At 41.9% G+C, this 26,990-nt stretch overlaps 1 protein-coding gene and 1 pseudogene across 7 annotated transcripts in view; one reads left to right on the forward strand and one right to left on the reverse strand.

Moving 5' to 3' along the window:
• GRIK4 (glutamate ionotropic receptor kainate type subunit 4) overlaps nt 1–26,990 on the forward strand; it is a 925,106-nt gene that overhangs the window by 804,139 nt on the left and 93,977 nt on the right. For all 7 annotated transcript variants that reach the window (XM_073602576.1, XM_073602574.1, XM_073602569.1 and 4 more), the window contains 3 exons: nt 11,884–11,991; nt 12,414–12,617; nt 26,857–26,970. In XM_073602576.1, the coding sequence (XP_073458677.1) occupies nt 11,884–11,991; nt 12,414–12,617; nt 26,857–26,970 (426 nt within the window). The remainder of the gene's footprint in view (nt 1–11,883; nt 11,992–12,413; nt 12,618–26,856; nt 26,971–26,990) is intronic.
• Nucleotides 21,876–21,986, reverse strand: LOC141111511 (U2 spliceosomal RNA; annotated as a pseudogene).

Consider the following 26,990-nt stretch of genomic DNA (forward strand, 5'->3'; position numbering starts at 1 on the left):
GAAACAGTGATGAAGTGATGATGTGCACTAGAAGAAAGGGCTTTAGGCATGGAGCCTTGGGACTTTAAAGGTGTCAGTGTTCAAAGAATGTTTAAACCATGTTCTGATAAAAGAAAAATTTTTATTACAATTGATTTAAAAAAGCCTATTTTGAGGCCACACAAAATACAATATTCCAAAAGATTAAGTTATAAAATGCAACAACAATTTATAATGCAGATACCACTTGTTTTCTCAACATGTTTCGCTCTGTTGGAGCTTCTTCAGGAGATCATGTGGTACTATTAGTAAGACTGGAATTTACATAAAGAAAAGCAATCAATACAGTGTAAATTAATAATTTATCATAGAAAGAGCTCTTATAAACCGTATATCAAATTGGAAAATTTGTAAAATATTGCATAAAACATATATGAATCCATATTGATATATTGTGATTATTTAAGTTGAATTCATGTTTAACTAGTAAGCAAAACAAAAAATAATAAAGCAAAACAAAATTCTAAACCTTACCTAAAAAAATTGTAACAGAGGATTACAAATTAAGGCTGAAGATCACCAGGTAATGAAAAGGTTAATCCCTGGAATAGCCCCCTCTCATTATATTCCTGAATCACCGGTTAACTTGCAGAGGTAATACTTATATAGTCAGAATATATAGTGTCCTAGCTGAAAAAACAGGACAAAAATAATTGGGAAAATATATATTTGTATATGTTAAAAGAATCTGATTTATTGTATTGAGAGTATTTAATTAGTTTTACCTTGGGTGTACTTTCAATAATAGAATCCACGTTGATTACAAAAGACATCCTTGGTGTTCAATTGGACAGGAGCACCATTGTGGGATGTAGGGAGAGAAAGACTTCAATGTGAAAGAAATGTTGGGGAGGTCTGGAGAGGGAGGAATCAAGATCAGCCCACATTTAAATCCAGCACCTAAACCATTAAAATAGCCAAATAAATAAATGAAATTAAATTTATATTTAAATTTAGCCAATGATAGGCAGAAAGATATTGGATAGAGAAAATCCAGAAGTCACCATGAATGGAGCCACCTACCTTGCAGAGATGTTACCAGGGGTTCAGTGAGACAGGGAGGGAAAGATCCTTCCCTCCTTACTCTGTGATGTCCAGTAGAGAAATGACGGGGAGCGAGGAAAACTCTCCCCGTTTAAGTATAGGACGATGTGCACTAATTCAAGAAGCTAAGCAGCAAAAATAGACAAATATGCATAAATGCCTATACGTAATAAAATTAAAAAATACAATATTCCATAATATGTGAAACGGTGATAAAAGTGCTCAAATCAAAAGCAGGTATTCATCTGAATTTACATTAAAAAAACAATAATAAAGTCCCAAATAATAAGGTTCATGTGCATCAAAAAGTGATGAAATGTGAAGATCACGTTCTCAAAGTTCTTGAAAGTTGTGAACACAATTGTTCCCACCATCCAGGCATCCACCAGGAGTGTGCCCTAGCAGCTCACCTTAAACAAAGACCACAACAGGTTTAGGGGCGCTTTGGTACACAAATCCTTAATGGCAGTTCACGTTCCACTCTCCTCTCCTGCATTGAAATCCACAGCTGGTCTGACAAGGCTTTAATATATGGATCCTTTATGGAAAATCACATTCCACTCCACTCTCCTCTCCTAAAAGCACCACTAGACCTGTTGTGGTCTTTGTTTAAGGTGAGCTGCTAGCATATAAACAAGGAAAAATACAACATTCCAAATTGTGTTCCACCAATGGGATTTTAGGGCTAGTCACTCCTTGATTTCTACCTCTCTAAACTCCATATCAGATCTCGTGGATACCACTCGCCTCTCTGCACATCATTCCCCAGCACCAATTAAAGAAAAACCTTACACACAGCAAACAAAGTTGATCTGGAGTCATGCAATGTGGACTTGCTGCAATTGTGCAACAAAATTGTGAAGCTTAGCAAGTCTAACAAGAGCTTAGCAAGTCATTTTCAAACTTGCAGCACAATTACTTGCTACCTGGGATATTGTAGCGTTGGTTTTGGATTTGTATTTGGACTTGCCTGCTTAGGGGGGTATTGAGAAAATGTTTTCTGTATGCTGATATATACATCATCATATACATCAAGTAAGCATATTTGTTCTGCACGCACAGTATGTTTCTGACATCTTTTTTGATGTAATAACAGAAATATTATCTGGACGGTGGAAGTGATAACACCAGGTGTTCCCCTTAGAGAACATTTGGATAGGACCAAGGATTCAGGAACCTGGTTGCTATGGGGTTCCTTTTAGTGTGCCCATGAAGCTAGGATAAGGTCATGTATATTCTCATTAAAGGTAAACTATATAATTGTTTTTCTGGGGGGGGGGGGGGGGCTTTAGCGCTGACATCACATGCATGCGTGCCAGGACAAGCAGCATGTCGTATTGCTACATATATGTGATTTATATTATCTCCCATTGTGAGTATATATTTATTTGATAAACAACAGTTTGGTGATAATGCACTATGGATTCTCTTTCTTTTGTGGTTGTTTTGAGGATATGACCTGGCATCGGATCGTTCCAAAACCTACAGCAGTTAACTATCACACTCCTGGAGACTGGAGAGGAATAGAAAGTTGTCTGTTTTTGTGGCGATATGACTGGGTGATTGCTGGGCTGAGTTTACCTTTTTAAGTACTTTAGACCTCTTAAATTTTTGGGTGTCCAATGTTCCAGTAAGCAAAAGCACCTTGTCCCCATGTTGATGTGGACAAGGGCCTCCTCCCCACAACCCTTGCCTGATGGTTGTGGGGGTCTGAGGGGGGCTTATCGAAATCTGGAAGCCCCCTTTTAACAAGGGGACTCCCAGATCCCAGCCCCCCATGTGAATGGGTATCTGGTACATTGTATCCCTACACATTCACTAAAAAAGTGTCAAAATGGTAAAAATGACAGGAGACAGTTTGGGACCTTTATTAAAAAAAAAAAGTCCTTTATTAAAAAAAAAAAAAAACTGTCCCGCGATGTCCATTCATCTTTGATCACAGCGTCCAACAACCCAACAAAAAAAAAAACAGAAAAAAACTCTGCCTCCATGGGAGGCTCCCGCTGACTAAAGCCTGTTCACGATGACAGCTGTTATATAGCTGAGGGCGGGGCCATCCTGTGATGTAAATGGGTGACCCGCCCCCTCTGATGTCAGAGAAGGCGGGGTCATCAGTTAACGTCACCGTGTATTTGGATAGAATCAAGGAGATAGCCAAGAGTGGCTCCCCCTGGTTCTTCCCCCTAAATCACTATAACTTCTCTTGCTTTATGGGGTGTGAGTTTTTTTTTTCTTTTTTGTGTAAGGTCAATTGATGGGAGATTTAATATTTTTAAAAAGGATAAGGGGCTGAAGAAAAGTCAAAAGAGAAGGGGGAAAATGAAGATTTTTTTTTTTTTTTTCTTTTTTGTAATCACAGTAAATTGGATTAACGAATATACTTACCGCTATAGAATGCCCACATTGGACTCGAATGGGTAAATAATTGGGAGGGAGGGTGGATATGGGAGCATGGTAAGGGAAGGGTAGAATCAGGGAGATACCTATGAGTAGCTCCCCCTGGTTCTTCCCCCAAAATGAGTATAAATAGTTTATATACTTTTTCGGTTTGCCTCTGGTTTTGTTGTCTCTTTTCGGGGCTTTTGGGGTTTGGGTGGGGTGTTTTTTCTTTTTCTTCCACCAACATGGGAAGCAGCAAGTGGTTCGAGGGGAGGTGGGGTGGGGACCTGGGGAGTGGGGTTTAGGCAGCGTGGTCAGGTAGACTCGAGACTAGAGGGTTTCCCCTATTTCTCGCTTGTTTCTTGCCTCCTTTTTTGATGAAGAAACTTGATACTGCATATATGGATGTAAGGATATGCTTCCAGGAGATACACCTTGTATTTTTTATATTTATTATATGTTTGTAAATATACTGTATATTGTGGCACATGTGAAACCTTCCTGGTTTCTTATGGTGGTTGTTTTCTTTTTGTTAATTTCAGGAATATTATATGGGTATTTATTGTCTTGCATTGTTATATCCTTTTTTATTAAATAGAATTGAAAACGAAACTGTTATAGAAGCTGATGAAAACATATTTGGAATAGGGTTAAAAAATACTCCAGGATTCAAATGTTGTTAAGTGATTAGCTAGAGCTGTACTTTTTTTTTTTTTTCTGCTTTGAGAGGAAAGATGAAGCCATGATTGACTCTTCCATTAGAGTTATGTGAAATGTTTTACATGTTGCCCTGGCAGTAGGTGGACAAAAAAGATTTATTGGCTTTAATCAACAGGATTTATTATTATTATTATGGATTTATATAGCACCAACAGTTCACATAGCGCTTTAAATCATGAGGGAAAACAGTACAGTTACAATTCAATACAGGAGGAGTCAGAGGGCCCTGCTCGTTAGAGCTTATAATCTAAAAGGGAAGGTTAAGAGATACAAATGATAATGACTGTGGGGGATGAGCCAATGGAGAAAGTAAAAGTACAGTTGTTAGGGGGAGGCGGTATAGGCTTCTCTGAATATAAGGGTTTTTAGGGATCACCTAAAAGTGGACATAGTAGGAGATAGTCGGGCAGATTGATGTAGGGAGTTCCATAGAATGTGAGAGGCTCAGGAGAAGTCCTGGAATTGAGCATAGGAGGAGGTGACAAGGGGGGTACAGAGCAGGAGGTCTTGGGAAGAATGAAGAGAATAATTTTAGTTGGTATTTTGAGACTAGGTTAGTGATGTAGCTGGGGACAAAGTTGTGGATGGCTCTGTAAATTGTTAGTATTTTTTAATTTAATTTGTGAGCAAAAGCCAGTGGAGTGATTAGCAGAAACTGAATGGTTAGATGAATGAGTCTGGCAGCGGCAATTATGATGGATGAAGGGGGAGAAGCTTTGTAGTGTCACTGGTTAGGAAGGGGGGAGGAAATATAATGAGCATAGTTCTGTATAGATTGGGTTTGAGGAAGTGGTGGGACATCCAGACTGATGTGTCTGTTAGTAAATTAGTGATGTATGAGGATACTGATGGAGTGAGCTGAGGGGTAGAAAGATCAATTTGGGTGTCACCATAGAAGTGGTATTGAAAGCCATGGAAGGCTATCAGCTGACCCAGTTAGGTGGTGTAGATCGAGAATAGAAGAGGTCCAAGAACAGAACCTTGTGGGACCCTGACAGTTAAAGGAAGAGAAGAGGAGGAAGTGTAATTGTATGTGACACTGAAGGTGCAGTGGGATAGTTATGATGAAAACCAACAAAGAGTAAAGCCATAGAGACTAAAGGAGTAAAGTTTTATTAAGGAGGAGGTGGTGGACAGAATAGTGTCCATTGGTTTTAGCTGTTGGTAAATTTTTGAGTTTTAGAAGAGCAGTTTCTATGGAGTGTTGAGGGCAAAATCCAGACTGAAGGGGTTCAAGGTTATTCTCAGTGAGGTGATCACTGAGTCAGTTGTAGACCAGACGTTCAAGGAGTTTGCAGGAAAAGGGGGAGCAAGGAGATTGGGCATAGGTTGTTAAGATTGGCGGGGACCAGTGAGGGCTTTTTAAGTATGGGGGTGACTATTGCATGTTTTTGTAATTCCTTTATTTTTGAGGATACGGTATAAATCTCAAGGAACTGACATAAACATGTAACATATAATATCATTATGAAATAATAGGGTCACAGCAGCCAATATACAAATCGGTTGTCCCAGCAATACCCTACTCAGCTGAGCACATAAGATATACTGGTTTCAAAAGATGATAGACAACAGGTATAGCTGAGGGAATGCACAAAATGACAATAGTGACCCTAGCAGAGAAACATAAATGTCAATCTATGCTAGAAAATAAGGTTCAAACAGCATTGGGATGCAATGCATCCCAATGGCAGAGTGGAAATAAAATATACCATAAAAGGGAAAGAAAAGGGACAGAAAAGAGAATTTGAAAAAGTGATGCCTATAACTAAAGCAATATTTGAGCAAGGAGGGGCGGAGGGGGGGGGGGGGGTTTCATTAAGGGGGAGAGGAAAAAGTATAGCGGTTGTTCCTAATAGGGAAGGAGAACTGGGTGAAGGAGAAAGGAAGAGAGAAATTGAGTGGATATTAGGTAATAGGTGCCTCTCGACCCGATGATCAGAGCTAAATCCAGGAGATCTGCCGAACTTACGAAACCTCCTGGAGTTATGTGTCAGTATACTTAGTGGTGCAAGGGTCTCCAGGTTTCACGAAAGGTCTCCTCCCGGTTGGGCAGAGTGGTGGTGAGATCTTCCATATCTCTTAGTTTGTTAACTTTGGAAAACCACAGGGCTTTGGATGGTGGTGTCTCCGATCTGCACGCCTTAGCTGCATTCAGTAGTTGGATTGTGAGAGAGGCCTTGTATTTCTTAATCGGTCGCAGTGAAAGATGAAGCAAACAGGCTGCAGGGTTCCCCTCCAACTACTATTGCATGTTTTGAAGCGTTGGGGAAGATGCCAGAAAAGAGGTAGAGATTGAAGATGTGCGTTAGAGCGTGTAGGATAGAGTCAGAGGGTGATCGTAGTATTTGAGAGGGAACAGGGTCCAGAGGACAGTTGGTTAGGTGGGGTGGTAGAAAAAGGTTTAGCAACTTCACCTATAGTAAAGGGTTTGAAGTACTGAGTATACCTGTGGGCATGGGGTTTTAGGTGGGAGAGGTATGTGATGGAGATCTCATCACAAATTGTATTACTCTTATTTTTTAACTGATTCTTGATCTCCTGGGCAGTGAGTGAGTTAGTGGGTGGAGGATGAAGTAGAGAGTTAAAGGTAGAGTTGACAGGGACTGGATGAGAGGGTGTTAACCGCTTCCCGACCGCCTCACGCAGATATACTGCGGCAGAAGGGCATGTACTGGCAGATTAACGTACCCGTATGTTGCCCTTTAAGAGGCGGCTCGAAGGTGCGCGCCTGCTGGGAGCTCCGTGACCGTGATTGTCTCACGGTGAGGAAGATGCTAATGTAAACAAGCATCTCCCCGTTCTGCCTAATGACACTGATCACGCTCCCTGTAATCAGGAGCGGTGATCAGTGATGTGTCACACAACGCCCCCCCCCACAGTTAGAATCACTCCCTAGGACACACTTAACCCCTACAGCGCCACCTAGTGACATTTTTACAGTAATCAATGCAATTTTTTTAGCATTGATCGCTGTATTTATGCCAATGGTCCCAAAAATGTATCAAAATTGTCTGATGTGTCCGCCATAATGTTGCAGTCACGATAAAAATCGCTGATTGTCGTCATTACTAGTAAAAAAAAAAATTATCAACAAAAATGCCATAAAACTATCCCCTATTTTGTAGACGCTATAACTTTTGCGCAAACCAATCAATAAACGCTTATTGCGATTTTTTTTTTTTTTTTTTTACCAAAAATATGTAGAAGAATACGTATCGGCCTAAACTGAGGAAAAAGATGGGGTTTTTTATATATTTTTGGGGAATATTAAAGCAAAAAGTAAAAAATAATGCGTTTTTTTTTTTTTGTCGCTATTTTTTTTTGTTTATAGCGCAAAAAAAAGAAAAACGCAGAGGTGATCAAATACCAACCAATCACAATCAAATCAAATAGAAAGCTCTATTTGTGGGAAAAAAGGACGTCAATTTTGTTTGGGAGCCACGTCGCACGACCGCGCAATTGTCAGTTAAAGCGGCGCAGTGCCGAAACGCAAAAAGTGCTCTGGTCAGGAAGTCAATTCTTCCGGGGCTGAAGTGGTTAATGAGAGTGATAAAATAGGTTTGTTTGGCAGTGAAGAGGCAAGAATTATATTTTTGCAGGGCAGATTTATATTGGTTGAAGTATTTTCCTGAGATTTATTCTTATGCCACAGACATTGAAGAGTGAAGTTACATTTTTTGAGACTTCTGGTGTCATCTGTTTGCCAAGGTCATAGAGGTCTGGGCTTGATTCTATGTGTAGTGAGAAGGGCAAGCATGTCCAGGGAGGATGATGGTGAACTATTGTAGACAGAAGTGGTTAGTCTGGAACAGGGCAGGGGTGAGATTGTCGTAGAGGTGGCCTGTAGCAGAGTAGCGAAGAGAAGGGTTAAAGTGGCAAAGGTTTCTATGGGTAATTGTTAGGCTGTTTGGATGAAGGGGTGGTGTAGGACAGCAAGAGAGTGAAACTAATAAGGTGGTGATTGGAGAGAGAAAAGGGATTGTTGGAGAGGTTGCACAGAGGTAGGAGAATACAAGGTCAAGGGTGCTGCCATCAGATTAAGTAGAAGCATGTATCTGTTGCTTAAAGTCAAAAGAGGAGGTTAGACTGAAAAGTTTAAAAGTAGCAGGAGTGTTAGTATTAAAAGAGTTGTTGAAGCCACCAAAAATTATTGTGGGAATTTCAGAAGAGAAAAAGTAGGGTAGCCAGGCATCAAGAAAGGTTAATACCAGTCCACGGGGCTGGTAGATCACAGCAATTCCTATAGAAATTTGAGAAAATAGATGTATACACAGTGAGCTTCAAATGATGAGACGGGAAGGGGAGTAAGGAACTTTGTTCAAACATACTTGGCTTCCCAACCATAGACTGAGGAGAGGTCTCTTTACCAACCCCTGGAGATAATTTACTCCTCTGGGACTTGGGACAGGAGGGCGGGTGGGTCTAAATAAGATACAGGTTGCTTCCAAGGGAGGCCTGTGAGCGGTGCGATAGCAGCCTCCTGTTCCAATATGACCCACAGTTTTCGGAGGTTGTTTTGCATCAATCTATAACCCTAGTCATGTGGGCCACCATTTAATGCAAAGCTGGATCAGGGAAAGCAAATTTTTAATAACATAATCAAACTGCAAAAGAACCAAGAAGTCAGTGTTGTAAAGATTAAGATCAGCCCATAATTTAGATAAGACACTAAAGAACAAATAAACATCACAATAATGTGAACAGGGCTATAGATTGTGAAAAACTCTGTATCTACGTTGCTACTTTCACTAAGACACTAAGAGCAGTCAGTCAGTATTCAGTTTTAGTTGGATGTGAAGAAGCGGCAACATAGATGCACAGTTTACCTTTGATTAAAGAACCCAATTTTTTGAAAGACGCCCAACATATGCCACCCCAGCCTAGGGTGACCATGTGTCCCGGATTGCCCAGGACAGTCCCGCATTTTTGCAAGTCTGTCCAGGGCACCTTCATTCTGGGACAATATAGTGTCCCGGAATTAAACTGACAGAGCCACCCTGCACAGTGCATTCTACACTTTGCCCAATCAGGGCACAGTAAAAGCTGGTTGTTAAGGAGCGGGGCTGCGAAGATGGCCACAGCGTCCCTAACAACCGATGAGTTATCTGTCAATGGGCTTCCTGGCTGAAGTTAAATAATCCAAAAAAAAAAACCTGTGCTTTTATTACTTTTTGACACTTTTTTGGTGAATGGGTAGGGGTATGTACCCCATACTCATTCACATAGGGGGGCAGGATCTGGGGGGCCCCCTTGTTAAAGGGGGCTTCCAGATTCTGATAAGCCCCCTGCTCGCATACCCCCACAACCACAGCCCAGGGTTTTGGGGAAGAGACTCTTGTCCCCATCAACATAAAATCCATGCCAGCAATTCCCCTCCCAATATAGTCCAAATTGAGCAGCAGCCTGGATGACACCATGATTCCCACCCCCCCCCCCCCACAGATACAATCAATCAGTCAGCAAAGCCCCCCCTAGGGACAGGAAGTGTGTTATTAGCAGGATTAAATAGAAAAAGGAGCTGCGCTCCTAAATGACATGTTAATCCAAATATGATAACAAGCAAATATAAATGAAAAAAAATGAAATAAGTCCCCAAAAAACAATAAATCCTGTGCCGTATATAAAGTCCTTCAGTATTGGACAAATGTCTGTGAACAATTGACTCAAATATATATAAATATAATATAATATAATATAGAATACATATATATTATGATCAATATGCAAAAAATAAAAAAAAAATATATAAACAAAAATCAAATCCTAGAGTCCTCAATGAAGGAATAAATGATTGTAGCAACACAATAAAGTGAAGTCCTCCGTGACTTTTGAGAGACAACGTGAATCCACCACCACATAGAGTGCAAGCTTACCAGCTGCACAAGCTGTTCGAGCTTGTGGCTAATACCCAGCCAGGGCCTTTAACCCTCCCAGCACCTCCAATAGCCGATGAAGCGGGCGTTCCTGGATAATGTGGATGTGTTCAGCGGTCAGCGGCCAACCACTAGAGTCAAGTGTTCATAACTATCCAGAAAAAAAATAGAAAGGAATCGACATCGGTAAAACCAGGTGGTATTTTATTTGGATAAAAAAATTATGCTTACAAGCATAGAATGGAAAAGCTTAAAAGCAATAAGAGTGCTGGCCGGCAAGCAATAGTACAAAAACGCCCAAGCATGACATCAGATAAGTGATGAAATGCATCGGGAGGAGCAACTTGCTGATGTCATTATGTTGTTTGCACGGACGTTTTTGTACTAGTGCTTGCCAGCCCGCACTCTTATTGCTTTATTGCTTTTAAACTTTTCCATTCTATGCTTGTAAGCATCTTTTTTATCCAAATAAAATGCCACCTGGTTTAACCTATGGCGATTCCTTTATTTTTTTTCTGGATCATTATGAACACTTGCATCGAGTTGACTGTAGTGGCTGACCGCTGAACACATACACATTATCCAGGAACGCCCATTTCATCGGCTATTGGAGGTGCTGGGAGGATTAAAGGCCTTGGCTGGGTATTAGCCACAAGCTCGATCAGCTTGTGTAGCTGGTAAGCTTGCACTCTGTGGTGGTGGATTCACGTTGTCTCTCAAGTCATGGAGGACTTCACTTTATTGTGTTGCTACAATCACTTATTCTTTCACTGAGGACTCCAGGATTTGATTTTTGTTTATTTTTATTTTTTTTACTTTTTGACTTTTGAGAGACGACCATTTGACCATTCATTGAGTCAGTTGTTCACAGAAATATGTCCGCTACTGGAGGACTTTATATACGTCACAGGATTGTGTTGTTTTTGGGACTTGTCATTTAATTTCTCATTTCATTCATTTATATTTGCTTGTTATTCTATTTGGATTAACACGTAATTTGAGAGCGCAGCTACTTTTTCTATTTATCTTTACTTGTATGTAATTTCACTTGCAGTTGCAGCTAGGGCTATTGGGTTTGTACACAGCGCAGTTTCATTTTTACATTTATTAGCAGGATTACCAACTACAAATAAAGGAAGACAAGGCTGTGAAAGAAAACAAATGCAGCCACTACATCCAAGGACTTGCAAGCTTCAATATATTATATTTTTGCTTTTGGGTTTAGATTTCCTTTTGCTTTTACATAGCTAAAAATACTTGATAGGATCTATGTTACACTTAATTTGTCTACTAAAATTCTACACTGTGAAGATGTGTTTGCTGTTACAAGCAGAGGTATACCCTAAAGGTGTGAGATGTACCATTTGGAGTACTTGTATTACTTGGAAAGCCTTGGTTCACTTGTAACAAATGCATATAAGGCACTGAATACGGAAGCTACTATTATATGATTTAAAGAGACAGCTTGTCTATTCTCTGTTTATACAGAATACTAAAGACCAAAGTCATTTCTCTTTAGCGGCCACGCTCACTACTTGACATTTATAATCCGTGTTGCTCATTTTTGGTTTTGTGAATTCCATTGTATGGCTGTTGGATTAGTGCATAGGTTGACACGCAAGGCTTTTTGAAAGGTGGAGGAGCGAGTGGGAAGAAGGGGATCATTTGTTAACGTAACCTGCTGCTACTCCAGAATTTTGAGGATCAAATACACATTGGCTTGTGATAATATACTATGTTTCACTTATTTAAAATTTGCTATGCCAATTAATTATTTCGCTTTTACCTTTACATTATATACTTGTACATATTTTTTTCTTTCCAGATTGGACAATGGCATGTCACTAATGGTCTATCTATGGACAAAAGACACTTCTTCCAAAACATTTCTGACAGTTTGGCTAACAAGACATTAATCATCACTACTATCCTAGTAAGTCTGCACATTTCCAGCTATTGAAGTGCTTTGGGAAATGGTCGATTAAATCATTCTTTATATATTTTTGTGGTGAAATATAGTAGTGTAATAAAAATAACTGAAGTTTAACACAAGAATATGAAATATGGTGGCAATAATTCACGACAAAAACACAACTTTTCTTTATACTATCTTTTTTATAGAAAACTCCTTAAAGTGGGTTCACAATTCATGTGCCTTTTTTTTTTTTTTTTTTTAATTTTTAAACATTCATATAACTAATCTTTGTCATATGGCCCCAAGGTAACAGCATGTATTTTCAAATTATATGTAAAAACAAATATCTAAATGATTTATACTTGCATATAATTACTAGAATAGCATTCAGATAATCACCTAAGCTGATGGCAATAACCAAAACTATTTTCTTTTTAAAGGAAAACCCATACGTGATGCTTAAACCAAATCATCATGATCTGCAGGGTAATGAACGCTACGAGGGGTTCTGTGTGGACATGCTCAAGGAGCTATCCAAGATCTTGCATTTTAACTATAAAATTCGCCTGGTTGCTGATGGTCTTTATGGCGTTTCAGAGGTGAATGGAACTTGGACTGGAATGGTGGGAGAACTGATATCCAGGGTAAGGCGCATATAGAATGAAAATACTACAACCTGGTTGTGAATGATAGTTTGTAAACAAATGGGATGCAAACTGAATTTAAGGAAATAATTTACCACTGTCTAAAAAAAGAACTAAACTGGAAGCTGTGGCCATAAATAAACAGGTAACACACTGGTCAACCAATTTTGCATGTGGTCTCCCTGCAGCTGATCTTTTCCCCATTGCTGACTTATTTCTACACTGAATCTGCAGTGCCCGAATTATCAGCCTGCTACTGAGCTCTGTACGTACATGGCAGCAGTGAATGCCAATCAACTAACATGGATTAAAGCATTTTTTCAGTCAGTTCTGCAAAAATTAAAAGTCAGCAGCTACAAAAACTGTAGCTGCTGACTTTTAATAAACAGAAACTCACCTGTCCACGCATCCTCACCTGGTCTGGTTCTTCACTTGTCTTTGGGTCCCCAGCGCCAGCATGTTAACTGTTGGCAGCCAGCTGTGACTCCTTGTGGCTTCACAGCCGGCTGGCCACCATGTATGCACAATCCAGGCTGCGCTTTGTGAATGGTCTTGCTGCCATCTTGGACCTGTGACATGTTTCAGAAGGTGGGCAGTGAAGGGGGGAGGAGAACTTCTGCTCCAATCGCCTAGGGGATCGGAGCGAAAGTGGAAGCTGGTACCTGCCAAAGCTAGGTACCCGCTCTCCCCCAAAACAATATAAACTATGCCAAAAGTTGAAGAGGGGGGGGGGGGGGAGGAAGAGCAGAACTGTTAGGACCTGGTTCATTTGCTGGTGGCACTGTGGTTCTCAGGGCTAATAGCTGCAGTTCTGGTGTCTACCAGCAGGTATCTCCCAGAAGCCAGCTGGTTTCAGTGATCAGCTCCACCTGGTTTCAACTGCTATTTGGCTATATAAGGTTGCTCCCACTAGCACACTGCACCTCAGTGTTTTTGGCTGCTCCTGTTTTGTACCCTGTTTGTTATGCTGCAGTCTGACTCTGTTGACATTTACTCTTAAACTTGCCCTTGCCCTGTATCCAGTATCCAGCTGCCTTGTTCCCCTTCTGTTTTGTTTTTTCCCCCTCCCATCTGCTCCCTGCTCTCTCATGCCTTGTGTGTATCTAATTTGTACATTTGTGTGTATACAGTATTGTTAGGTTGCTGTTTAGGCATTTTGTCATTTTAGTTTTGATTTTCCTGCATTCTCATGTTTATTGCTGTTTGGTTATTGTTTGCTGTAAATAAATCTCACTTCATAGATATATATACACACACACATGGTCTGGTCCCAGTTTCTGTGTGTAGCTACATGTACAGTATCTGGTCATCTCCTGTGCTGACTCCTGACAGGATCTTTCCTTTTTGGGTGAAGTTTCACCCAAAGAAAGACCATCTTGCCCTCCCATATGGCCTTAATGGAGAGTGCAGTAAGGTGTCTAAGTGAGAAAAAAACTCTGTGTGTACCAGACTTAAGTTTCAGCTTAGAAGAGACTTGAACATTTCATCATACTTGTAAGACCTGCTGTGGAGGGCAGAGGCAAATGATTTTGAAAAGAAGCACATCTGTGTTAACTTCTCCACCCACTTCTGTTCCCACTCTATAAGCTCATGAGTTTACAAGTAGAGGTATGTCTGTGGAAATATCTGATCTGCACCTGTTAGATGAGCTGCACCAGGGTGTGCAAAATGCTTCAGTTGACGGCTTATGCCAACAGCTACCTCTTTAATCTTTTAGGGGCTTCTTTATACAGCAGATATTTCTTTTCACTCTTGTATTCTACAAGGTTATGCACATCACAACCTACATTTTGAAGCCCATTCATAAAATGCAGTCCATAGTGTGAAGGCTGGGGAGCTTACAGAGTTGTATTTGCTTAAAGCAACAGAAATAACTCCATTATAGGAAGTCACATGGCTGGGCTTTTCTCCTCCTGCCTTTTCTTCTTTGGATCCTCCATTATAAATAGCTCTTAGTTTATATTACCTTAGACCTAAATCTAAGGCTCAGACATTAAATACAATAAATTAGGAAGAAAGATTCCAGCCCCATGGTGCTTTGTCAACTGATGCAGCAAACAAAAGCAACAGGTGATATAATCAGTTTCTGTGCTCCAGATTGTCTGTCTATGCAGTGAGCCTTCCTTATGGATCTCAATCTTGCTGGCTTATCAGGTTAATGGGGTACCACCATCTCAGCAACTGCTGGATATCAGCAAAGTTCCTGAAGAGTCATTTTTTATCGCACAAATGTTATGTGTCAGAGGATTTAAGCAAGTCCTACATTATAAAATTTTCTTTCCTTCAATCACCGGTTGAGGGAAAGAATATTGCTAGATTCTGTGTTGATGGGGGAATCCCTCCCACTGCCCTATTGTATTCTGACAGCAGGAGGTTTCCCAGCCGTTAGAATAAAAATGATAACCGACGGCAGTTATAGCAGATGGCTGTGATCGCCCAAAAAAAACGACAGGCTGGTTGTGCTGAAGTTTATTGATGGATCGACTTCAGTACAACCAGGTTTCCTATAGATGGATTGAAATTTGGCTGGTTCCTGCTGAATCGGACAATTTTTGATCTGTGTATAGCCAGCCTTACACTCCTTAATTGATATGTAATTAAACTAAGGATAACTAAATCATGCATAAAATAAAATCTTGTATATTCTTGTGCTTTTGCCCGTTCTGCTTTAAGCATAGAGGATTCAAAGTGCTAAACAATTACATAGTTGGAGGAAAGTTTAAAGCTATAACAGTTGGTTTTATAAGCACAGCCGCATTGGTTTCATTGTGCATGTCTTCCCTATTACAGCACTGCCTCTTCCTGTCTGTCCCTGCCTGTCACCACTTCTCCCTGCCACTCTGTGCATACTGTATATACTCCTCATACTCCTCTCCTATGGTGCCAGATCTGCCTTATCTTCCAGTTAATGATTTGAAACTGCCCAAGGAATGCCTGCCAACATGCCCACTATGTTAATCCCTTTTCATGTGCTCATGGAAAATTAGTTTCCACAAAGTGCTGTCTTTTTGAGATTTATTGCTTGCAGAACTTTAACAGAAGAGGGATAAGGGGCATAGGGTACTCCAAAACGCTTAAGAACAGCTGGCAGGCTACCGGTCCAGGCACTGCCTGATGTAGAGGAGGGCTCCCACAGAATCTTGCCTCACAAGCCAACACAGGACCTCATCCTCTGCCGTCACTCATACAGTGGGTACCGGTCTATCAAATGGATCAATTTGTGGAGTGATCCCTCTCCTGCACACAGCTCAGCCAGAATATCAATGCAGAGCCGCCAGCCAACATCAACATGGCGGGACCTGTGGCCATGTTAAATACTCTAGAGTGGATCTCTGCCCTGACTCATCTCCCCTGGCAGTTCCCTCTACCCTGCAGTGGTGGATCCATCATATGCCTGCATCGCAGAGAGATTGTAGCAGCCCTTCTCACCCCCACCATCTCCACTGCTGTGGAAGCGGCTGTGACACAGAGCATAGCTCAGCTTCAAATGGAGCTGGGGCTACAGCTACAATGAATACAGACCACAGAGAATCAGCTGTCTCTTAGCAGAACACATGCATCAGGAATCTAATGTTATCCAGGGTCATGGTGAGGCTTTGCTAGCTTTCCAGGAAAAATTGGAAGACCTGGAAAGCCGCTCCAGGCGAAATAATCTGTGCATCATTGGAATCAGTCAAGGCTGCTGACCTGGCTATGCTATGCTCCTCCACCTTTCTCAAGGCATTGGGGGTCGATAAAGAGTGCATAGGCTGGGTCAGCTTATGGAAAACAGGCAATTCATTGTACGCTTTTTAAACTACGCAGATAAACAGCTTTTACAAAGATTCAGGAACCAGTGCACCCTGCAAGTTGAAGGCCATACTCTCCTATTCGCAAATTACACAGCAGAGGTATTATGCAAACGTAAAGCCTTCTCGCAGATCTTTTCTGTTTCACCATCACTTTAAATTTACCCTCGCTTACCCCACCATCCTGCATCTCATGACATCAGAAGGCAAGCGCCTCACGTTCCATTTCCCTTTGGAGGCGGAGTAGTTTCTGCAATCTATAAATCTGCAACCCTCAGAGGAAATGCCGCCAGCCAAAAAAGCACTCCTTTCCCGCAAGGATCAACGGAGCCTGTGTAAAGAAGGCACTAAAAATATCAAGTTTAGATCCTTCTCTCCGCAGACGAATCTCCTGAACCATGGAGAGGGTACCTTCTGTATGTTTTGAATTTGTCTAAGGCTTACTGATGGTCATGGAAATTTTACCTAACTCTATGATTGCATGATATTTTATTCTTGTTTTACTAATCTAGTTAGAACCCGGTCCTTTGTTTCATAGTTAATCCATCTGCTGTTATGCTTATAATCTCTTGTTTATGGCACTGAAGAGCATGCTTTACTCAAGGGTGCAGCTCATGTGCATCTCTATGCTATTCACTGCTCCTGTTGGGTGTCTCCCTCAATTGCCAATGGATAAGGGCTTTAGGGATCTAGATCCTAGTAACGCATTGCGTGGAAAAAAGAGAAGCCAGTGCTCTTTTATGGTTTGTTGCTTATTTTCTTGGTTGTTTTATTTTTTTCCTTTGAATTTTTCTACAAGTTGCTGAACAGAGTCATACATCCATTCTTCCCATAACTCTCAACAGGCAGTATGCTATACCTTTCTCACTCATTAGGACCCCATTCTCCCTTTCAATGGCCGATATAAAAGTAATTTCCTGGAATGTCAAAGATCTCCACTCCCCCATAAAACGCATGAAAGTGTTGCGCCACCTTAAACGCCTACAGGCAGACATTGCTCTACTTCAGGAAGCCCATTTAGTGGAAGCCAACTTCTACCGCCTGAAAAAACTCTGGGTATGGGGAGGTGGTGGGATCCCCAGCTGTAGGCCATCACGCAGCAATGATTATATTGCTGCACAAAAACCATCCCCTGTACCATCAAGCCGGTAGCCAGGGATAACCTCAGCCATAAAGTATCCTTAAGTCTCCATTTTTCATCTCGCACTATTCAAATCACTAATGTCTATGCCCCTAATTCCCCCGGCTCATCCTTCTTTAGAGACATACCTGCATGGATCATGCAACACCCACAACCCTTCCACATTGTAGGGGGTGATTTCAATACCGTAATGCATCCAGTGGAAGACTGCAAATCGCACAAGCCCCATAGAGCTAAGTTGGGTCTCACATCTACACATAGACTCTCCACTCTCACACATGTTGTCAGCTTTGAACATGCTAGACCAATGGCGTCTAAGTAATCCTACAGATAGTTTACTTTTTATTCCCCTCCCTAAGACTCCTTGGCCAGACTAGATTATCTGTTTTGTTCCCCTCTCCTCTCATCCATCAGCGATTCTTCTATACGTGAGATGACCATTTCCGATCACTCTTCCATATCTCTAACTCTAAACATCCTCCAGTCACCTGCAACTCCTAAACTTTGGAAATTCCCCACCTATTTGGCACAAAATTAGGACTTTTTATGTACCATCCACAAGGCCTGGTCGGAGTATCAGTCTTTTAACCAAGAGCACGAAAGTGACCCTATCTCCTCTGTTATTTATTTTAGTCCTAGGGCCTCTTTTGAGATACCTGCTTACCTCTGCCCCCCCTCTATGGTATCCATATCAGATCAAGGGAGCTGCGTACAGCACTGTTTGCCGACGACATGTTAATCTTTATGTCAGATCCCTTCTCCGATCTAGATATCTTACTATCTATTTTGAACCTGTTTCGCACCTGTTCTGATCTATGGGTAAATTACGATAAAAGTGAAGTGCTTCCCCTTACTTGTTCCATCTCCAAGATGGAACGCATCCTACCCCTTCTCTCTTGCCCAACAATTTATTACATATCTAGGTGCTAAAATAGGGAAGGAGCCATCTTCTCTTTACAACCTCAATTACCCCCCCTTTGCCAAAATTATGAAAGAGTTAGAGGCTTGGATGACTCTACCCCTATCACTCTTTGGAAGATGCCACCTGATTAAAATGGTGAGTTTCCCTCACCTCCTTTATCCTCTTCAAACTATTCCCATCCTCTTAAAACACCAAGATGTAAAGAAATTCAATAAAGCTATTGTTCCCTTTTTATGGTGCAAGAAGAGACCCTGTATTGCTTTGCACAAATTGCATCTTCCCAAAAGTGAAGAAGGTGCTGGTATCCCGAATATCAGGATGTACAATCTAGCTTGTTTGCTTAGGTATGGGTTAGACTGGTTGTCCCAATCCTCTGTTTATGTGAACTACACTCTTGAATCTAATCTGGTCTCTCCTTATCATCTCTCCAGCATCCTGCATAGTAAGATTCAATCGCTCCAAAAACCCTTACAAAATAATATCTTAATCCGAGACACTATTACTTCCTGGCAGGAGATTATAAAAAAAAAAAAGTCACCTTCCTTCTTCGGTCTCCCAACACCTTTGGCTTCACGGCAATCCTTTTGTTTCCACAAGCAATGAAATACAAGGCATATGACTTTTGGCACACCAAGGGCCTGGTAAAGGCAAGCTCTCTGTTCCATATGGACACAATGAAGCCGAAACCCTTTCCAGAGTTAATGACTGAATATAGACTACCTGTAACGCATCTCTTCTACTACAACCAGGCGCTTGCCTATATATCTTCCTGCTGTCCTGATGTCCAAATCGCTACACTCAGATATCAATACCATAATAACCACATCACTTTTCAAGAACTGGTGCAAAGACCTTCCAGTAGTTGAATTAGGGTGATTAAAATTCAGGAAGGCTATTTAAAAACCTGAGTGCATCACCAATGAAATTTGGAAACACAATTCAAATTAATTCACAGGGCTTTCATCCCATTTCAATCTTTAAATACACCTTCACAATCTGCAGTATGCCCAAAATGTGGGTCCATCAAACCTTTCGCTGTTCCATCGCTTTTGGCTCTGTTCCCCGATCTCTATCTTCTGTGACCAGATGATTACCTTTATACAAAGCATCACAAACTCACTAATCTCAGAGAAACCTCTGCTACTGCTATTTGGTTACAACAGGCTTAAACCATCATGCCTGGGGAACACCCAGAGTAAATATCTCTCAATGGACACACCTCTGTCTCCTGGCGGCCCATAGGAACAATTTAAAAGTGTGGACTACCCCTTGACAACCCACTATCCTGGCAGTAAAGACTAACCTCAGAACAATACTTTATCGAGAGAAACTGGACACTGAACTGCAAAATTTCGCCCCTACAAAACAATTCTTTATGAGATGGTGTCCATTTATCGAGCATACTCTATCATCACTCAAAATTCAGGCCTTGATGACTTAATTCCAGTATACCAAGTGGTATCTCAAGGTGACCTGACGACTCCCTGGGCAAACTGAAACTTATAAGGCAACAACTACTGGCTAGTACCTCATCTGATTTAATCCCCCCCCCCCCCCCTTTCTATGCATGACTGTCTTGCCTTGTGCACGTTCAGAGATGATCTATATTATATTCTATATCTCTTATGTTTAACACGCAGATCTTGTTCAGCTACAAGTCATCCAAATCTGTTATTAGCTTTCTCCCCACGTAACATGCGAGAAAGTTATATATATTAAGGTTAAATATGTTCCATTAACTCCCCATATTACTACAGGTACTGCTGAACAAAACAAAACTGGATATTTTATTTTATCTATTGTCTTATAACAGTGTACATTTATCCACTTTATATATCCCTGTATTTGTGTATTAAATTTCAATAAAATATATATATAGGGGGAAAAAAAAGTAAAGAACAGCTAAAGTCTCACAACTGTGGGCTATGAGGTATTTCTCTTAATTACTTTACTGCAGGGAGTCAGTTAGGGTCGCTACTCAAATTTCCTGGAGAAGCCATCTCCCCAAACTTGATCTTTTGATAGAGAAGGCCAACATTCAGTCCAGAGGTGCTTAGGGGACGAGCAGCCCCTTGAAGCTCACAGATCTATCCCTGACAGAGAAAAAAGTCTTCCCAGGACTCCGACCTATTTACCATCACCTTCTGGGCCCACCTCCCCAGGGATTGGCTGGAGGCAGGGGGAAACAATCAAACTCCTAGCCTGTGAAACCATAATCAGACCAAGGCAAATTCTCATTGCTACTCCTGATTACAGAGCAAGCCAAAAAAAACTAAATATACCTGGCATCCTATAATAGGATGCTGCTGCACTATGTTCTGTTATAAAATGACTCAAAAACGTCACCAAAAAACTTGTCAAAACTTGTCAAAAAAATGTGCACACACATAAAGAGTGAAACACAAAAGTGTGCAACGGGTGTACACAAGCCCTCTAAAATCAGAGGGCCTTGCCCTGATCCCCTGGGGTATTAGGCTCCAGACGGGGACTGGGGTACTTACACTTGGTCCATCTGGCCGAAACCAGACGGACCCCATTCTCTGGAGGGTCTGCCAGAACAGACCCATACAAGTACTAGGTGGGGCTCCCCCGAAGGGAGACCCCATGAGAGAGAGGGCAAACCTAAGCCAGAAGGCCCTGTCCACCCCCTCCCAAGACTTTCAGAGCAGGCCCGAAGACCTACACCCTACCAGTCATACGTGCAAAAACCGTGTACAAACATAAAAATGCAAAAAGTGACAAACTATTAATAAAAGAAAGTGGGGAAGAAGGAAGTAGAGAGGAGAATGAAAAGTAGTCATTGTGTGAAACAATGACCAGGCCCTCCTCTGGCCGGAAATCAAAAATTCCTACGGTCCCAGCCAAAAGGCCCGGCCCAGGAGGCAGATGGAAAAAAAGTGTGATATGTTGCAGTGACCATGGTGGCATAAATCAAAGTGACCCTCACTCAGTGATATTACGGCACCCCTGGACTGCCACTCCAGGGGCACATATACCATGGGTTTCTTTTCAGGCCCGACCCTCAGCCGGACCAGTGCAGCCCTCTGTCCCTGCTAGATAGAGAGCCCTTCCAGGTTTTCTCGGGGAGAGCCACTGACAGCAAAGCAGCCTCCACTGGTGCTAACCCTCCAGGCCCTCATCATTCAAGCGGATTTGCATACCATCACCCCTAACCCCCGTTCAGGGTGATGACAGCTCCTCCACCAGACGCTGACAGGGAGAGCGACCACACCAATTCTAGCCAGAAGGCCGGGATGACCCAGCCCTTTGGCCAGACCCAGTGCAGCACCCATCCTCACCAGTAACACCCTTCAGGCCTGCTCAGATTCGACCATGCATTAGCCTCTATGTCCTAAGAGCGCCAACATGGCCTCTGCTGAAACAGACCATCCAGGTACAATTACATCAGAGGATTTGCATAGCCCTCCCAATTAATTTGGGAGCAGCACAGCGCCTCCTCTGGCAACTGATAAGAACAGATACTATACTTGATCTTAGCCAAAAGGCCAAGAAACACATTCAGTTATTGAGAACTGCTTGCGAATCTGATGTTGGAATTATTAGTAAAGTATTTCATGATCAAACTACACCAACTGGCCTGGTCATTCTGAAGAGGAGAGTGAAGTTAATGTGAACATGCTTTGGTGAACAGTGTGAGTTCTACAGCTTAAAGTGGAGCTCCACCCAAAAGGGGATTTCTGCTTTAAAGGTATAGTTCACCATTACCATAAAACTGCCTATGCAGATAAGGGGTATCTGTAGATAAAAACAAACTGAGCAACTCTGACTAAAGTTGAATAAACCCTTGCTAAAGGGGTAGAGGCCATTTACATACCGTATGAAGCCTGAGTGCAATACTCCCAGGACATTGCTAAGTTCTCCCAGGATGTTGCTAAGTGAGGCCTAGTCATCACTGCTCACCACCATCACAGGAGTGAGTTCTCAAACGCTGAGTTCAGAGTTACTGCATCAGGGGAGAGAGAGTATGTGAGGAGGGTTTGAATCAGAGAAAGAGCTCACTCCTGTGATGGTGGAGCGATGATGACTAGGCCTCACTTAGCAATGTCCTGGGAGTATTCCAGTTAGGCTTCATAAGGTATGTAAACGGCCTACACCTATAGCAAGGGTATTATTCATCTTTAGCCAGAGCTGCAGGTTTTTTGTAAAGGTGAACTATCCTTTTAAGGACTCATCCCCCACTCCTCTCGAAGAATCAAAGAATTGGCACTTTTGAGAAGTGGGGGGCAGGTACCCAGCCGCCTAGGCACCCAGTTCTCCCTCCCCCCCCCCCCCCCCCCTCCTGCCCACAGTCTTTTGGGACAAGTGACAGGTCCCAGAAGACTGTGGGACCATTCACAATGCGCAGCACTTCTCATGCAAGCACAGTGGGCACCCGGTTGTGAAGCCACAAGCTGTCACAGGAGGGTGCCCACAATTAAGATGCCAGTGCCAGGAAAGGAAGACAGCAGACAAACAGGCTGAGGTGAGCACACCGCTGGATCGTGGGACAGGTGAGTGGCTGCTTTTTAAAGATCAGCAGCTACAGTTTTTTTCACAGGAGATTGGGTAACCAATTTAACTCTTCGGGGAATAGAATGTATATCCGGGTAAACCCTTTGAGTTACAAAGGAGTGAAATTACACAGAGGAGCAGCCAACTTGGGAGTGGAAGCGGTGGTGGCAGAGACAGAGGTCCTAAAGGAAGGGTAGATTGGTAGCTGTGATTGGTTCTTCCGAGCAGTTGGGTCTATATCCTAGGGCCCCACTGTGGAATGGAACCAGCCCTAGGGACCTCAGCCTGGAAACACGGCGTTCAAAGCTTTGTGATGTGTACAGCCGCTTCCTCCTAGCCTATGGGCTGGTTAAGAAGGTAAAAAGTTATGTGGTACCAGAGCTGGTGGGGAAAGATGGCACTCTAAGTTGTCACTGTAGAAATTACTCTGTAGTCAGTGTCACGATCGCTGGCAGGTCAAAAATGTTGTCTTTCTGATTCTTCTAATGTGGGACATGGTATAGAAATATGACCTCTGGCCATGAGGGGTGTGGACTACATGCTAACACCCAGATATAGGGAATGCTTGTAGAAGCTTATAAGCTAATGAAATCCAGAGTGATAAAAAAAATTATAGAAGTAATAAGCAATGTATAATGTAAGAGCATGTGCCTTGTTATATAGTGCAACTAACTGTAGTAGTGGATCAGTGTCTAAATAAATATTTTAAGTTAATGTACATATTTATGGTTTGGCCATATTTCAAAAACATGTTTGCTTACATGCTATATGATATATTCAGTAATTCACCACCGCACAAAATATTCCACTTTAACTGAGGTTCAACTTTGTTGGTGATCAAGACTTAAACTACTTGATAAATACCTAATCTGGGACAGGCCGCCCAGTAAGGGCGCACGGGCGCCGCCCCCTCTGTCACGCCACCCCCTATATGCATAATGAATAGATTCATGCATAGCATGAATCGATCCATGGCCATGCCCTATTCAGGCATCCGGCCCCTTTTCGGATGCCAGGCGCCTGAATTACAGTGGGGGGGGGGGGTGTTTTTTTGAAGCACCTGATTAGAGCCATAGGCTCTTAGGCTTCAATAAAGGTGGACTCGGAGTGCAGAGCATTGCGCTCGGAGCCCACCCAATTGTGTTAGAAAAGAAAATTAATATTTGCTTTTCTAACACTGAACCGCCTCTCCGCCAATCAGGAAGCGCAGGTCTAATACACGGCACCTGATTGGCTGAAGGCACAGGCGATCCTATTGGACGCCTTAGCAGAAGGGAAGAAGAGAAGCATGGAGGACACAGGAACCGTCGCCTGACCGGTTACCCATCCCACAGTTTACCGCCATCACGCGCTGCCTGACCCGCCACCAAGATGGGGTAAGTCCTGGTCAGACAGCCAATGGGCGGGGGGGGGGCATTTGATGGGGTATAGTGGCTGCATTTGATGGGGCACGGTGTCTGCATTTGACAGGCACAGTGAGGCTGCAATTGATGGTGTTTTTTCTGAAATTTTCAGTTTGTTTGCGCCCCCCCCAAAAAAATTTGAGCACCAGCCGCCACTGTACCTTATTGAATGCTTAGAACCTCTACCATTTTTTAATCGCTGTCCCTCCTCCTCTCCTTGCCTGTCTGCCCCTGTGTCAGTGCCCTGCCCCCTTTGCTCCTGCTGCTTTCATAACTGTTAAAACTTTATATAAGCCCCTCTGTGTCCTAATAACAAGTGCTCCTATCTGTGTGCTTTATTCAAAAAATGCCTCCTTTATCGTATTTCACAGCGGTTCCCTGCAATCACATGGCCAGCCTGCTCTCTCTCCTCTCCTCCTTGTGTCCTAACTGACGTCAGGGGGGGGAAATCTCAGCCCCGCCCACTGCATCTGTCAGCCAGAGGAGAGAGTCGGCCAGTGATGTGATTGCAAAGAACCTCTGTGAAATACGACAAAGGAGGCATTTTTTTAATAAAGCATACATACAGGAGCACTTGTTGTTAGGACAAAGAGGGGCTTATATAAAGTTTTATATAAGTGGATTAACCGCTTGCCGACCAGCACACGCCGATATGTCGGCAGAATGGTGCTGGTAGGCAAAAGGGCGTACAGGTACGCCCCCTTTAAGAAGCGGTGTCGCGGGCGCGCCCTGTTCTGCCTAGTGACAGGACAGAGATCACAGCTCTCTGTCATCGAGAGCAGTGATCACTGTCCTGTGTATTAAAGCCCAGTCCCCTAACAGAATCACTCCCTAGGACACACTTAACCCCTTCACTGACCCCTAGTGGTTAACCCCTTCACTGCCAGTGTCATTTACACAGTAATCAATGCATTTTTATAGCATTGATCGCTGTATAAATGACAATGGTCCCAAAGTAGTGTCAAAAATGTCCGATGTGTCTGCCATAATGTCGCAGTCCCGATAAAAATCGCAGATCGCCGCTATTACTAATAAAAAAAAATTAAAATAAAAATGCCATAAAACTACTCCCTATTTTGTAGACACTATAATTTTTGCGCAAACCAATCAATATACACTTATTGCGATTTTTATTCATTTATTTTTTAACAAAAATATGTAGAAGAATACAAATTGGCCTAAACTGAGGAAAAAAATAGTTTTATATATTTTTGGGGGATATTTAAAAAAAAAAAAAAAAAAAAAGTAAAAAATATTGCGTTTTTTTTTTCTTCAAAATTTACGCTTTTTTTGTTTTTGTTTTATAGCGCTAAAAATAAAAACCACAGAGGCGATCAAATACCACCAAAAGAAAGCTCTATTTGTGGGAAAAAAAGGACGTCAATTTTGTTTGGGTACAACGTCGCACGACCGCGCAATTGTCAGTTAAAGCGATGCAGTGCCGAATTGCAAAAAGTGCTCTGGTCAGGAAGGGGGTAAAATCCTCTGGGGCTGAAGTGGTTAACAACCACTTTAAGGTCCAGCTTACCACCCTGGATGTACAGGAAAATGCTTCATTGCCCACCACTGGAGAAAGAACAGAATAAGAGGACCTATGACCTCAGACCAAATCAAAGAGACCTGCGAAAAAAAAAATTAAAAAAATTATAATATATATATTATAGCTTTTTTTTTCCCCTTTTTATGGATCCTGAGATTGAACATTAGGCAGCATTTTTCACTTTGCTGGCTCTATGGCCCTTTAAAATGGCCTGCCTCAGATTCAAATATCCCTGCCACCCGTTTTGGTAATTCTACCAACACATGCAGAAGATCCAGGTAGTTCTTAATAGTGACATTTTTACAACAAGTACATGAATCTGTCACCCGCACCAACATTTATTGTGTGGAGGCACAAAGAAATTCTAAAGAGTGTCATAAAAACTCTTTATAAATTCTCCACGGTATGTCAAAGATCATTTACCACCAATATAATTTAGTAGTGGATTGAACAATAGAAATCCATGCATTCAGGATATATCAGAGTGTATCAGTGGCAGTTTCAACATATTAGTGTTCTGATTCTTATAGTTCAGATATACTGTATTTTCTATTCTTATAAAACTTTTGTTGAGCACCTGAGATAAATATATTTTGTCATACTTTTAAAAAAAGACGTGCATTTTCATATCAATTTAAGGTTCGCAGAGTTAATGCCATCACATTGGCTGCCTAAATTACATTTTTGAACAATAAAATCCACATAAAAGAGCCAAGAGCTTTCAGTGTAATAACACAATAACATAGGTAATTTGTGCAGTGTGAATAATATCTGCTGTTTATATCTCCAAAGGAATATTACTTTCTCATATTGTAAGTGCAATATGAAAAGTTTTTTTTTTTTTTTCTTAAGCAGAGTATAATTTCTTCACTTATACTGCTGTGCAATAATACTAGTAAGGATTACCTGTTTCTGTTATATGTACCTCTACAGAAAGCAGATTTAGCCGTTGCTGGTCTCACAATAACAGCAGAAAGAGAAAAGGTTATTGATTTCTCCAAGCCATATATGACCTTAGGAATCAGCATCCTGTACCGTGTTCACATGGTAAGTTCAATGGTCTTGTC

The sequence above is a fragment of the Aquarana catesbeiana genome, linkage group LG10 (assembly GCF_042186555.1).
Source record: "Aquarana catesbeiana isolate 2022-GZ linkage group LG10, ASM4218655v1, whole genome shotgun sequence".
NCBI classification, from domain to species: Eukaryota; Metazoa; Chordata; class Amphibia; order Anura; family Ranidae; genus Aquarana; species Aquarana catesbeiana.